General features: G+C 40.2%; 1 protein-coding gene across 1 annotated transcript; it reads right to left on the minus strand.

Moving 5' to 3' along the window:
* Positions 1-567: 567 nt before the first annotated feature.
* On the minus strand, positions 568-12350 carry sgsm1b (small G protein signaling modulator 1b; the record flags this gene model as incomplete). The annotated part of the gene is made up of 24 exons (XM_083929951.1): positions 568-940; positions 1633-1800; positions 1899-1995; positions 2090-2199; positions 2320-2402; positions 2484-2608; positions 2694-3923; positions 4895-4963; positions 5111-5284; positions 5643-5771; positions 5903-6048; positions 6145-6209; positions 6287-6413; positions 6859-6988; positions 7109-7272; positions 7370-7437; positions 7525-7649; positions 7804-7935; positions 8029-8171; positions 8288-8355; positions 8912-9064; positions 9271-9433; positions 10274-10349; positions 12288-12350. The coding sequence occupies 24 exons, from the start codon at positions 12348-12350 to the stop codon at positions 852-854; spliced, it is 3897 nt and encodes a 1298-aa protein (XP_083786077.1). The 3' UTR covers positions 568-851.
* Positions 12351-14426: the final 2076 nt, after the last annotated feature.

Genomic DNA, 14426 nt, shown 5'->3' on the forward strand with positions numbered 1-14426 from the left:
TGTGTTATTTAAGGTGAGGGGAATGTACCGTAAAAGCTAATCAATGCATAGAGGAGGTCAAAGATAGAAGGAGAACAATGTAGGAGAACTTAGTACCAGAAGAAAGGGTGATACTGTAGATGCAAACATTATGCAACCTGCCAGACTAGACAGAGTTCCCATGTTTGGTCTGGATATCCCACAAGCTTGTTTGTATCAGAGGCAAATGCAGGAGGAGGACCAACAAGTGGTCCTCACAATGGCTTTTGAGAAGCAAACCACAAATGCTACAGGGACACAACCTCTTCTAATGTACCATTATCATTACGAAACCAAATCATCTAATAATGCTAGATATTATTACTGAAAATATATTCAAGTGCATCACAGGATGTTTAATTCATGGTAGCTACAGTTTCAGCAAATAATAATAATATTGAAAATATATCCAAGTGCATCACAAAATGTGTGGCAGGTACAACTGAACAAAATCAACCTTGTAGAAAAACAATACAGTGAAGAATTTGGTTGCTGTGTCCCTGAAAAGTTGCTCAATTTAAGGCAAAATAAATAACATCCTGAAGCATTTTCAACAAGGGTACATTCACTGGGTGAACAATAACACTTTGAAAAATAAATTTACTGGCAATAATTGCATCTCCAGAATATAGAGAGGAGCAAGTGGGAAGAAGTTGTTATACAACTGTCTTAAAATAATGACTAGTTGTTTTCGTTACTTACCAATTGCTGCATTTCATTAACCTTTATTATTTTCCTCTTAAATATGTGACTATTATGTGGTTGTGTCAGTATCTTGAAACAATTTAGCACAAAGAAACATGGGAGAAGCAGCAGAGCAGCAGCATCCTGCATCACTTGTTCTCGATGAGTGTCTGCACTTTGTTGACCAAGTCTCGAGCCATCGTCAGGACCTGTGGGACATTGTGTCGCTCTGCCATTTCTGGGAGGAGAATTTGAAAAATGATCGTAACTTACAAGAGAGTAAATTGCTTAGGAATATTTCTGACATTTAAAAGTGAGATTTTCGTGTATATTTTTTATAATAAAAGCTGAGGTGCTATATAATTACTGTGAAACTATCAAAACACTCAATCCAAATGCACACAGCCTGTATTCAGAAAGGAAAGGACTTCTGACTCAGTCAGTACTTCTGTACTGTTATGATGTCACAACTATACTATATACAGTATCGAAGGAAGTGATGCTGCAGTGCTGTTACAGTCATTCCCTGGTAGCAATGATGGTGCAGAGATTTAGAGAGGAAATGGAATTCTTAAAGAGACAGGCGCTAAAACTGAGCGATTCACACAGAGGGTGAATACAAGTATATTCAGACAGACACTATGAGAAATGTTTGTGTCTTTTAAACAATAACACATTAAACATTTACTAGTAGACACCGAAAATACAAGTATGAACCTGCAAATTAACATAGTAAGGGACCTTTAATAGTTCACTTTCTCTGACTGAGTGAGTTTTATTTTGAAAGTATAATGCATTATTATAGCTGACATATCAACTGGTTTTACTTTGCTTAATCTGATTATTAGAATTGTATGTTAGTCTGGTATAATTATGAATAAGTTCTGGCAACACTGTTCCCAATATATGGTAGCGTTTTTTATTTCTTACCATTAAAGAACTTGATTATGTCTGTGAAGTCCATGTTGTTTTCTAGGATGATGTCTCTATACATCTCCACAAGTGCCAGAGCAATGAAGAGCACAAAGTGCTCAGAGGAGGTGTACTTTGCTGCCCAGATTGTTTCCCACACAGAGTACACATCATCATACACCATTTCTGTGCAAAACAGAAAGAAATGAAAGTTATGTCAAATGCTCAGTTCTTTTTTAACGCACAGTTCAAGCAAAAATCACGATGCCTGTATTTTAGATCACCTCTTTTGAAGTCAAGAAGAAACCAACGATAACAGAAGTAGAAATGAGTGTAGTCTCCATTCTGCTGCATCAGTTCAAACAGCTCAGAGTCCAGGATCTATTAGTATAAAAACAAAATGTCATAATTACTGTACATATAGGTTTTGTGTATATGCATGCACACATGTGTTAGTGTTCATATATGTACATACCTGGATAAGAGAACGCATGTTGGCAAAGTGAGAGTCCATGGCACCTCCGTGAGGGAAATTCTGGTTCATCCTCTTCATCAGTTCAGTGAAGCAGCTGAATGCCATGACCTCTGGGAAGCACAAACACATTTAAAAAAAAAGAAGTGACTTATGTGTACTGATCACGCCCCTCCCTGTTTTAAATGAAGGTTTGACGATGATGATAGAGTTTACAGGAAAGTGTCACTGACCATCATCCAGAATAACTAGTAGGGGAGCCAGCAGATCACACATGCCCTGGACGTAACCTATCTCCAGATGCTGCCACACATAACTGCAAAGACAACCAGATTTTTAAAAAGATTTTCTGTTTTTGGGTCGACGTCAGAGATATTTAACATGGCGACATATCCACCTGCACATGATGTTACGCAGCTTCTCCAGGTTGTCAGGAGTGAAGTACCAATATGCTCTGTCACAACGTCTGACATCTTTGTCAATGCGATGTAAATTGATCAAGTACATGTCCAGTATTTCTTGCTACAAAAATAACAGTGAATTATGTTAGGGTGGGCTTATGATTAAAAAGAAAAAAGTATGTCTGTATTTCATGTGCAATGCTTACCGAATAGGTTTGTTCTTCTGAGGATTCGTTGTATTTTGTGTCTCCCCCCACCTCTGCAGATTCTGTTTCAGTGAGCACATTTTCCATCTCGGGCTCCTCTTCAGAAAGGCCCAGGTCGGTGCCCTCAGGACTGGTGTTACAGGCTGTGTCCAGATGGTGATCGAGGACAAGGTCTTCTGATGCCATTTTCTGTCGTTGCGCGAGGGACACAGGGGGTGCGGCGAGGCCTGCCAAAGGCCTGGTCCTCATATCCTCAGAGGTCACACATGTCCCTGCAGGGATGTCCTCCATTTCCAGGGCAGAGGGAGAGTCATCTGAATCGGCCGTGTCTGGAGACTGCCGAGAGTGGGACGACAATGAAAGGCTGCCCCTTGAGGCTGACTGGAGAGCGTTCAGCACTTGTCTGACGGGTGAATTTGAACCAGGTTTGTCAAACGGAATTTCTGCAGCTTTTTTCATTTCAACCAAGTCACAAACCGCTGCTTCAGAATCCTTTCTTTCGGATTCTGTGGGACAGGCCTTTTTTTCAGAAGCCAATTCAAATTTTTCAGAAATCTGCAGCTCTTTTTCACTCTCTGGTTTAGTATCTTTTTCTGCTGCAGACGCACACAATGGCTCCACTTTCAGATCTTTGCTCTTGTGTGCTTGAAAAGTCAAGGTCTGTCCGAGTGGAGGTGCTTGGAAATATTCATTATGAATCTCCGTTTCTAGCTTTAGGACATTAGTGCTTTCTGGAACACTTCTTAAATTCATATTTGTGTCTACTGCTTTTAAAACTTCAGATTTCTCATTTGTTGTTACATCTTTTTCTTCTTCTTCTTGTTTTTCTTCTGATTCGGCTGTCTCTTGTGACTCACTGATTTCACAGTCCTTAACCACCTCACTTTCTGAAACTGTCTCCATCTTTTTCTCTGAATCCCCGTCCTTGGCTACTGGGTCCACTACATCTTCCCCTCCTGGCTGTGATGTTTTCTCATGGAAGACTTCTGATGCTTCCTCTGACTGCTGAGTGGCTGCAGATCCAACAGTTGACTCTGTTACAAGAGGGCTATTTTCTGAACCCGGATGTTGATTTGACAGACTTGGGGAGGATGGGCTGCTGGAGCTAAGCTGTGGGGTGTCTACAGAGCCTCTTGTGATGTCCTTCAGTGGACTGCTGGGTTCTACTTCTCCTTCTTCAGCCCTGGGCTCGGTCTCAATCTGATCCACTGTCTCAACTGATCCAAATACCTGGTAACCAAAGAAAAGTGATGAACATGCATTATACTTTGCATCCCGCTTCCATGACTTGCACAAATGTTGAGGGGTTACACAAGTGGTTCTGCATGTGTTAGCCCATTAGTGACAAATCAGATATATTTGACGCATTTCAAAATTTCCAAGGCATACTATACATTTCAAGAATGATTCCTATCCCTCAGATTAGCAAACTAACATTTGGTCACCTTTTTTCTTTTTTACATATGGACACATGCCTGTCCATCGCTTTGGTCCAGAAAGAGATATCTCAAAAGCTATAGGATGAATTGCTGTGAAATGTAGCACAGACATTCAAGTTCCCTAGACAAAGGATGCCATTCGTGACTTTGGTGATCCCCTGACATTTCCTCCAAAGTTTTTACTCATCCCAAGAAATATCTCAACAGCTAAATTAATTGGCACAAAATTTTGTGCAGACAGTCATAGATACCAGATTATGTATCCTAATGACTTTGGTGATCCCCTGACAACTACAACTATTAAATGGATTGACATGTAATTTGGCACTGTCACTTTGGTAAACCTCTGACTCATCAGGTCAAAAAATTGTCCATTATTTTGATGATGACAGAATACTGGCAAAACTAGGCAGTATAGACTCATTGCAACCCCACAGAGCCACTACCATAACTGTGGAATCTTTATCTTTCATCTTTCTGACAACAGAGCTCATAAATGTTTTCTGCCAGGAAGATATAAATTGCCAGAGTTCAGCATACCCTTGAAAGCGGCCCCATTTTTTTGTCAGTAGTATAACTGGCACAAAGGATAAAGGTGAAAAAACATGTATTAAGACTCTTTACCTATTCCAGACAAGTTGATTTAATCTAAAAAGTTGTGATATGCTTTGGAAAATGGAGGGCATTATCATGAACTATATATTCAGTTAGGTCTTTTACTGGAGAGCATTGCTGCTGTGATGTTCATACTCATGTAACTACCTGTGCATTGCTGCTGGAATCACTTTGTGAGTGGGCATTCTGTTGATCTGAACTGCTACTTAGAGACGACTGGAGTGGAGAAGAGACAAAAGGCAGAACTGTCAGCAAACTTTTTTGGATATGTCCTCATAATACTATAAACAGTTTTTTGTGTATTTTCTCTGTTGTGATAATGGTTATATAATACAGAACATTTTGTCAAAAGGTCAAACTTGCATCTGTACTGATGGTGGAGTCCCGCTGCACCGGACCTCTTTCCACACTGGCTCCAGACGAACATCTGGCGATGGCCTCAGCATGTTTCTCTCTCTCCCTCTGACGGACAATGGCCTCACATCCCTGCCATTCCTTCATAGTCTGCTCATATGTGGTCCGCATCCGCTCGTCGATCTGAAAGAGAAACCATGTGTAAACAAAACTTGAAACATGCCCTGTGGTGTACATGTGAACTCATGGACGAATTATGAGACAATAAGCCCCTGGGCACAGCCTTAGTCATTTTGCATCTTTCGGTGGGGGTTTTGCATTTATTTTTTGCCATTTTACATTTCTATGTCATTGTTTTGTTCTGCGTGTCTTTGTCATAATTTTTTGTCTCTATGTGGTCGTTTTGTGTCTATTTTCAGTCATTTAGCATCTCTTTGTGCCTCACTTTATGGACCCCTTGGCCTGTGCCCGGTTGGCATGCTCAGTAATCCATCCATGTGTGTACCTTAGAAGTAGACAGTCTGACAGAAGATACAATTACCTCTAGCCGGCATTTCTCAGTCATGGTAAACTGGTAGTGTCCCAACAGGAAGGGCCAGACCTCTTTACGCAGTGAAGGAGCCACACCACCAAAATACACAAGCCTGTGTATCTCCTCTTCCTCATACGCCTGAACAAAAAGAAGTCAAGTATTTATCATCGCACACTGAAATCACACACTTCTTAAAAGAACAATTTAATACTGAAATCAATTAAAACCAACATATATCTTATGGCTATTTGTTTCTGTGGGAATCTTACAGAGCTGTCCTTGAGGAATCGGCCCCAGACCTCCACAGAGAGGCCTCCCCGGGCATTACAGGGCACATCATGGTCAACTATAGTGGTGTTGACCAGAGCAGAAAGGTGGGTACGAACTGTGGACAGATGACGGCAGTATGCAAGCCCTGGAGAGGAAAGGAAAAACATTTTCATATGGATAAGAGTCACCGGAAATGAAATGATTCCCAAATTAATCAAAGTTAACCGTTGTTTATACTCACATCCATAGAAAGCACGGGAAATTATCTGGTACTTCATCGTGTCACAAAGGAGCTTTAAGGGAGCCCTGATGGTAAAAGGAAAATGGCAAACTTAGTCCACCCGATTGATCTGAATTTATATTTGTCCCAGTGAAATGCTTACCTTTCCTGATTACAGCCATTAGGCAGAGAGCCATCAGAGGAGCCATTCTGTGAGCAGGAGGAGCACGAGGACTTTCTGGGCGTAGGTTGCCACATGTTTACGCCCTGGTCCATCAGCTCCAGGGCCACTGCTAAGCATAATAGCCCTTATCATTACCATTGCAACTATCATCATAAACTAGTAAAACCAGATGGAATATTTTGACGTAAAAGTGCATGTATGAAAATGATAAGAAAACGTTTTTAAAAAATGGAAGAAAAAAAACAAACCAAGTGAGAGGATGGAGATGGAGATGTGGCGGACAAATTACTGTATGTCCATGCAAAGTTGAGGACGGGACTAGAATGTGAAATGGACACAAAGACACTAAATAGGCAGGAAAATATGTGGCAATAAAAATAAATTAATTTAAAAGAATTACACCGAGTATATGCATAAGGAAAACAGATTTATCTATATTGCCTAATCTGGAAATCAGTATTAAGAGAGTAATGCAATTGTAGATGTTATCTCTGATGATGTTTTATTAGATCAGTTTAGAGGGGTAGAGCACGAAGATGAAAGACACTTACTGAACTCCATCTGATTGCCAGGAAAGAGAATCCGAAACACATAATCGGTTGCTTCATCATCTTCCTTATCGGACACAGAATCACAGGAGCCGTGTGGACTCCTCCTTCGCAGCTTGGGGAAAACCTTTCCCTGTGAATGGAAAAGCAACAGATTGTAACAACAGATCATAGTAAAGTAGGGAAATGTAGCACTATTGCGTAAATGACTGAAATCTGAGATATTTTATTATTATGCTCTGTTAATGCCGACCTTTCCTCTCTGATTCCAGAGCGGCGGGTCCAGCTGTCCGTGAGGTAGCAGGCCGGTCTCCAGGCAGGTGAGAAACTGGAGGAGGTGGCCCCCTTTGGGGAAATGGAGAGGAGGTCTCTGGATCCCATCCTGGCTCACCAAAACCACCGTCCCACCACTGTTCACTGAAGAAATTACCACAATAAGTAACGACATGAATAACTCTTAAAAGTCCTACTTTGGCTGTTTAAAACAAGATGGGGGGTTGCTTGCTGATAGTACCTTGCTGATGACAGTGGAGATACACAATCTCATCCAAACGAATTGTCATAGCATAATCCCAATAAACACTGAAAGATGAGAGAAATTAGAAGCCCTTGAGTAAACTGTGTAAAAGCGAGTTTGTTTTTTATTAGATTGGGTTTTATCAGCCCAACCTTTTCTCAGAATCTAGCTCCCCCACATTGCCATTCATCAGCTGATTGGGCGTCCATTTCAGTGTCATAAGGTCTGCAGTTTGATGTAGGGAAAGATAGCCTGGGATGGCCTCCATGTCATCTCTCTGCAGACAACAGTAAAAACATATAAAATCACAGCATGACATCTGCAATCCTATTTTGATAAGTTGGGTATAAATCAGTAAACAGGTGGAAAGGATCTTAAAGTCTTGTATTATTATTGTATTAAAAGATATACTGAAATAGAAAAACACGCACCGGTTGCACCAGGACATTGTTCTTTCCAAACAGAAGTGTGGCTCTGGAGTTTTGGTGGAGTGATTCGACATAGTCCCTCACCCACATGAGAGGGCGATCATCCATGCTACCACTGGACTGTCTCTTCTGGATCTGATACAGGTTAAGAAGACATCAGAAGTGTATTACACACAGTAGTTTATAACTTAATATTTAATTTATCAGTGAAGTACTTCACTATCTAACCAGGGCAGGCCGTCTGGAGGGTGAATCCTGCCGACAGTGGCCGCTGTGGATGCGATGCCGCTGCACGAGCTCGTCAGCAGATGGGTCCGTCCAGAAATGGTCTGCAGTCTTGACTTTGGTGTACTCCAAAGCACAAGGGCCAACTGTAAAACAAAGTTAGTCAAATTCTGAATAATATAAACTGAAAGTTATTACATTAAGGAAAAATAAAGGGTTTGGCTGTTTTAGTGTGCTCCATGTGAAGGTTAATGTGGTTTACCCAACAGAGATGCAAGAATTGGTCCATCCACAGGATCCAACAGCATGGCTCCTTTCTCATAGAAGGCACTATGGGAAACAATATTTAGAACATTTCAAGATTTCAAATCCCGGTTTCCTGTTTGGATATAATAGCTGCAACTTAGGCCCCAACCACAGCGACTTCCTGGATGATCCAATGCGAGAGTGTCAAAAATTGCAGTTCGCTGAGTGTCCACCAGGGGTAGGTTTCATAATAGAGCAATTTCTTATTGACCCCCATGTTAAACAGGTCGTTTTCACAGCATAATTAAACCTGTTAAAGGCCTGGTACAAAAAAAGTCAAAGTCTGACATGATGGCATCTTCCATAGGCAAGTACGATTGGATCAAGTTGAGAGAACAGACCTCGACGTAGAGGCTACGTCCATTTTTTCATACAGTCTATGCTGCAGCCACAAAATATGGGATGTGGACATACAGTTTGTGCAAAAGGAGAAAAGCTGGAAGAATATAATATTTTGCATAAAATTCAATAAGGTTGAACACCAACAGTTGTTTCTGAGATTGGTATACCTATTGGTTCTTACAGATAAATACTTTATAGCCAGTAGATTATAATTTAATTGAATAATGTATAACAATACCTGCTGTTCTCCACCAAGTACAGGACAATCTTGTCCAGGAGCTTCTCCATCAGTGCAGTCCGGATCCACAGGTGCTTCAGACCCTGAGGAGGGAGGTTGCCCAGCTTGGATTGCCGACTGCGGTCATTACTTATTGAAGAATTATTCTGCTTGCTGAAAAAATAAAATAAAATAAAATAAACCTGACGGATGAGAAGTCCAGAATTGAATAGACATATTGGACAAGACGTGGTATTGAGATGCATTATAGGACATAAAAGTAGAACACAAAGAGGAAAGATATTCTAGGCTAGAAAAAAAAGAGAGCATATAACGATTCTATGTCACTGGCCTCTTGCAGGTGGAAGTCAACATCTTACCTGTTTTCGATGAGTTGTTCCAGCTCGTGGACCTTGTGGCAGAGTTCCTCAGCAGGCGAAAAGCTTTTTGCCGCCTTCATGAAGAGTGCTGCAACCTTGTTGCTACACAGCAGACCTGCAATACGACGCTTCAGTCCATGAAGCATGCAGGCCTCCACTACGGCTACACACACACAAACACACAGAGAGTATTAGTCAATATTTCATTTCTGGGGGGGTCTCTTATGGTGGTGTCTTTTTATATGCCCTAAAGAGCGCAATATTCCTGTCCTGTCTGTGAAAGCCTCTGTGAAAAGCCTCAAGCCATAATATTTTATTTATTAAAAAAATCAGGGGAAAAGCAAGCTCAGGTTGCACGGTAGAAATAGACTGAAATCTGCCCAACACTGTCTACTGTTGCTAGGATATGAGGGATGTGAATCACACACACCTCACTCCTGGTTAGTATCAACACCTTTGAAGGGTGTTAGGATACTTTAATATATATCCATCCATTCATCCATCCACCCATCCACCTTATTAAATCTAAAAAGGCATGACTAATAGCTATATAATAATATGAAAATTAATTGTTAGGACTTGCTTGATTAGACTGTAAAGGACCATTTTGCACTGTGTGGTTGAACTTGTTGACAAACGGATGTCCCCCATCTGCAGTCTACATGTTAGTGTGGTTGTAACATCTCTGGCTTGTCCTATTTCACACAGCATATCCTGTGCTATAGTCTCACGAATTATATACAAAAGGCTAAACTGTAACTAACAACAAAAAAAAAGACAATTTTTATAAGATGCAAAAAACTAAATGATGCCACAAAATGACTCCGTCTCTCTTATGTACTTAGTCTTTCCCTCTTTTTAGCCCCATCTTGTGCACGATATCCATTCTGAAAGACTGAAGCTAATGGAAAAGGCCTGGAGCATGTACCCTGTATTTTGGAACACCATGCCCAAGCAAGATGGCTTATTGTGCAATGTAATCACACACAAAAAAAACTTTTACCGCAGAAGGATATGATGTGGCTGCTGTCTGCGTGCACAAATTTCCTTGTTACAGCCTCCTCCATAATTTGTTTCACCTAAGAGAGAAAGGTACACGGTGAGACAAGACTTAATCTGTCTGACACAGTTACATGAGGTGACAGGGAGTCAAAACAAGAAGCACAACAGGGACAGTAAATGGGGTTATGATGAGAAACGAAGGAGCCGTGCAGTTCAACAACACATTCGTGTGGATAACAAATAGAGAAAAAATATTAATTTATTGTGTGAACCCATCAGTCGGACTCAGTAACCTCTAGCATACTCTCCCACACTATCTTTGATCAACATTGGATTCTTTTAAAACTATAACACTAACTTTTGTCTGCTTTCCCGCGTCATAACTTTAACTAGAGCATGGAAAGAAAATTGCCCAAAACCCTAAGATTTCCCTCAAGTCTCACATGTGTTTTGGCTTTTGTTTTAGATGTTTTGGAGGAAATTTTTCTTGACTCCTGTGACTTCTGGGAATGTCGCAGCTGAGATGCATAAGGCAGGAACTATCAGATAACTATTTTACGAGCATCCTATAAAGCTCACTCCAGAAGTTGGAGAACATAATTCCCTTGTGCGTTGAACACCCAAAACACTGCCTACACTTCCCATAATGCAACTCTGTGGCGTCTCAGAGCAAGATCATCCCTGTCAGCTAATACACAAATATTAATAATGCTTTCTCTATATCTGTCTCCAAGCTGCACCTGAGATAACTTTATAAAATATCAGCTTTTGTAAACAACTAGTTGTCATTCCTGTCATCATCATCATTAAATCAAATTTTAGAATTTGGTATTTTTTACTGTATCTACCTTGGTTTTTTTTTAGCAAATTACATTATTTGTAAACCCTGACATTTTATTAAATGTCACGTTGATAGGCAGTGCAACATGGAGCCGTAAAACTGAATGAATTTAATGTTTTTAGGTGTATATTGGAATTTAATTGCATAAAAACATGTCCAGAATCACAGACTTGCAGATGCAAAATTGCTTGCTTCCCTGTTCTTACGACCTAAAAAGTCTGCTTTTTCAACCTGAACTGAACATCTAAATGCTATAACTCCAATTAATTTGTTGTATTTTAAATCTATATATCACAGCAGAGCCCCACCTTACTGCAGGATCTAGTGCCAGAGTCATGCATGTATAAGAGGCAATGAGTCACAGGTGTTTGGGGGGGGTTTGGGGTTGCACGGACACGATAAGACTGGAAGCACTGGGTCTTTCTCAGCAATAAATAAGACATCCTGTTCTATCTACCTGGGGAGTCACGGAGTCACAGAGCAGTTTGGAAAGGGCTGAGGTGCTCTGTCTTTCATTTCTGTCAGATTAATATCCTAATGGCTCATAACTCACTAGTTAATCACTCAGCTTGGGTTGCATTTGATTGTTTCAAGAGCACACTCTAAATGCCAATGAAACAGATGCCAAGGTCACACCTTTAAGTTTTGAATAATAAGATGCTGCGTTACAGAAATGCCAGTTTAACCATTCTTTCTTTATAGATAGATAGATAGATAGATAGATAGATAGATAGATAGATAGATAGATAGATACATTGATAGATTATCCCATGTTATGAAAAAACATTAATAGAAGCAAATTAATGTTTACATGGCGCTTCATAAATATGCAGTTTTTATTCAGCATCATCACCACCATCATCTGTATCATTATCGTCATCATCATCATCATCTTCATCACTATCATCGTCACCATCATCTTACGCCAGTCTAACAGCAGTCAAAAACATGCCATCTTACTAATTGCATCCGCTTTTATTAGGCTATGTCAAATAAATGCTCAATTGTATGATAAACAGGCCTGTATGGCGTAGTCGTGGCTCAAACCAGATGAACGATGTCCACACACACACACACACACACGCACGTACACGCACACATACATTGTCTAAGCTTTCAGCGCCAGTAAACATAAACTGTGATGAGCGAGAAAGAAATTAAAATGAAAACGCACCTCTTTCTTCACATTGCGCAGCAATTTCTGACGCGTCTCGGCCTCTGTCACGGGAGAAAACATAATGAATATGCTGATCAGATTGCTTGTGTTGGGAAATAAACGATGACAGGCTCACGACAGGAAAACAATAACGGTGGCAGTACCTCCCATCGCTCCAGGAAGGGTGTAGCGTCTGTCTGACACGCACGGCTTTTTTCCCCCCTTATTTGTTTTTTTTTTGGAGAATGTCTTCTTGAAAAGCAATGAGATTGAGACAACACTGGTGAAAAGACAGAGAGGCTCGATGTGATCTTAGCGACAAAATTAAACCTATCTGTTACCTCTCTGGGAACCAACACCCCTTTAAAGTCACAGTAGCCTTTACATCAAACCCGTACAACGCCGACACGCACACGTCCTCTACCCACTCCCTATAACACGCAAGGTGTGCGTATTTATTGTTCCTGAGTTGGATCCACATTTGGTATATTTTCATGAAAAGTTTCTTAATTAGTTCTATCAATAAAATCTCCAGACTCTGATACACAGATATGACAATAACAGTTAATTCAAGGCTTCAATAGATTAATTCTCACAATTAAACCACAGAAAGTCAAGAGAATGACACGTCACTGTAATGCATTCACATACAACCACCCCACAATATGGTTTTCCCCATTAACATTGTATTTAATTGTCAAACTGTATCTCATGTTATCATAGGCCATGTATATTATTTTATAAGTAAATTGTATGAATAGAGTAGTAATGTAAATGCAAAGGCTATATTGTACAACCTGCTGTGGCAATCCTACATTATGGACATGCCAATAAAGCAAATTTGAATATGGTTGAGACCCATAATGGTTGGATTTTATCGAGGCAGAATAGGTTAGTTCACTTACGCTATATGTGCTGCCGTAGCCTATGTTGTTTTTTCACTAATGTCTGCTACTCTGGGATTTTTATATCACAGTATCAATTCTATATACTGTCTATAGATTCACTACACACACACACACACACACACACACAAACACACACACACGTATATACAGTATACAGTGATATAATAGGACCTTTTTGATGGATATAATAACCCGGCTGTTTTTTTTATTTGCTAATCCAGCTAATTACAAAATATATCAAAGTGGGGCCTACTTAACATTGACGCAAAAATCATATTGAAATACGATAATAACATATAATTGTCAGTCCTACTCACTGATTTGCAGCATTGGCCCCAATAGACTAATACACCCAGAGATATTAAAGGGATACTTACCATGGTACTGGGAAAATAATTGAGAGTAGACAAATTTATATCCTCTGACCACAAACCTCAACTTTAGACTCTACTAAAACATGGGGAGACTCTTGCAGAAATGCCACAAATGAAAATGTAACAGGACCAAAACACAAACAAAAACACAGATTGTTTTTATCAGGCTTTTTTTTAGGACCACACTGGTTCATCAGTGCCACTTAGGTCAAAAAACAACTAGATAAGAGTATTAATGATAATGATACTTACCATAAACTGGAATTAAAAGAGGAAGCCACATTGGCTGTAGACACCAGAAATCCCCTCATTATACTCATAGAAACACCAACGAAAATGAGCATACGGACTGCAGGGCATACAATCTAAATTTCCCATCAGCAGAGAAATGATCAGCCTAGTGCGGGTAAAATGTTTTCAGATTGGTGTTGTTGTGCTGGATACACGTAGCCTTTTTAACTGACTGGTCCAATGAAGATGGGTGAAGAGACATCTCTGACTCATCTGTCTGCATGACTGCTAGATACTGTAGGTAGTCAGGATGTTGTCAACCACCTTGAAGTTAATTTGACATTAAGTAGGAGGCAGTGAAGTAGGTTACATAGGATGTATCTATGCAGTGGAATAAAAAGTAACATAATTCCCTCTGAAATATCGTACAGTAGATGTTTAAAGTGTTAATGTGGAATTATACAAGTGCAGGTGAATATGCCAGTGCCAGATCATGGTAGGCCCGTGGGCACATGTCTCTTGGAGGCTCAAAGCTTTCCTATGTTGGTGTCTTTCTGGCCTTCCTCTTTGCAAAGTCACAACCCAGATTGTCAAACAATAGCTGTCTGACAAGGTCTGATTATTGATAAAGTGACCATAAGCTG

This window comes from Echiichthys vipera (assembly GCF_963691815.1).
Source record: "Echiichthys vipera genome assembly, chromosome: 16".
Classification (NCBI taxonomy): domain Eukaryota; kingdom Metazoa; phylum Chordata; class Actinopteri; order Perciformes; family Trachinidae; genus Echiichthys; species Echiichthys vipera.